Source organism: Trichinella spiralis, assembly GCF_000181795.1.
Source record: "Trichinella spiralis strain ISS 195 chromosome Unknown Scfld3470, whole genome shotgun sequence".
In the NCBI taxonomy this organism is placed as follows: domain Eukaryota; kingdom Metazoa; phylum Nematoda; class Enoplea; order Trichinellida; family Trichinellidae; genus Trichinella; species Trichinella spiralis.
In genome coordinates, this window is record NW_003530409.1 from 1 (window position 1) to 776 (window position 776).

General features: G+C 30.8%; 1 protein-coding gene across 1 annotated transcript; it reads right to left on the reverse strand.

Moving 5' to 3' along the window:
* Positions 1-419: 419 nt before the first annotated feature.
* On the reverse strand, positions 420-749 carry Tsp_14169 (eukaryotic translation initiation factor 2C 2). The gene is made up of 2 exons (XM_003367908.1): positions 622-749; positions 420-567 (listed from the first exon to the last, which is right to left on the reverse strand). The coding sequence occupies exons 1-2, from the start codon at positions 747-749 to the stop codon at positions 420-422; spliced, it is 276 nt and encodes a 91-aa protein (XP_003367956.1).
* Between the last annotated feature and the right edge of the window lie 27 nt (positions 750-776).

Consider the following 776-nt stretch of genomic DNA (forward strand, 5'->3'; position numbering starts at 1 on the left):
AATCACTTATAACAATTTATTCCAACTTTTTACATGCTTATACAAAAATATTTGTTTTTGATCTCTTTTATTTATCATGCAAACAAACATCTTCACCTCAATATTATACATTTAATATGAATGCTATAATGAATTTATAACTGATCATAATAAGTGTAATGCACAGATTTTAAACCATACTCATTACATGATGTATACTGATTATTTTTAACGCAACAATCTGTCAAACAAAAAGCTAAGATCTAGAAACACATTAAGAAATACACATATGGACACACATGCACACACACACACAGATTGAGAGAGAGAGAGAGAGAGAATTAAATATAACATGAAAACAATCACAAATATATTTAGTGCTTACGAATAAACACTAAACATTATACTAGACTAAAATACGCTTCCATCGCTGATACAGATCATGCAAAGTACATGACTGTTTTAACTCTTTTGTGAAGTGCAATTATATTAGCCAATTCTGTTTTCACGGATTCAGCTTTACTGATGGAACTACTACTAGTACCTTTACTGTCCTCATCAGAAAACTTTTCCACTAGCCCAGAATTTCTAAAAAATAAATTCAATAATTCATTCATTTTTAAATAAGTTAATCAAACTTACAATGCTGCAAGAATATGATAACGAGCACGGGCGCAAACTAAATCTGCAAAATATACTGGTGCTGGTATACTGACAGAACGAGCACATCGACCATATAGATGGCAAAAATAGTATGTAATCGACTGCATTACATTTCGCATCCAATGTTTGCCTTT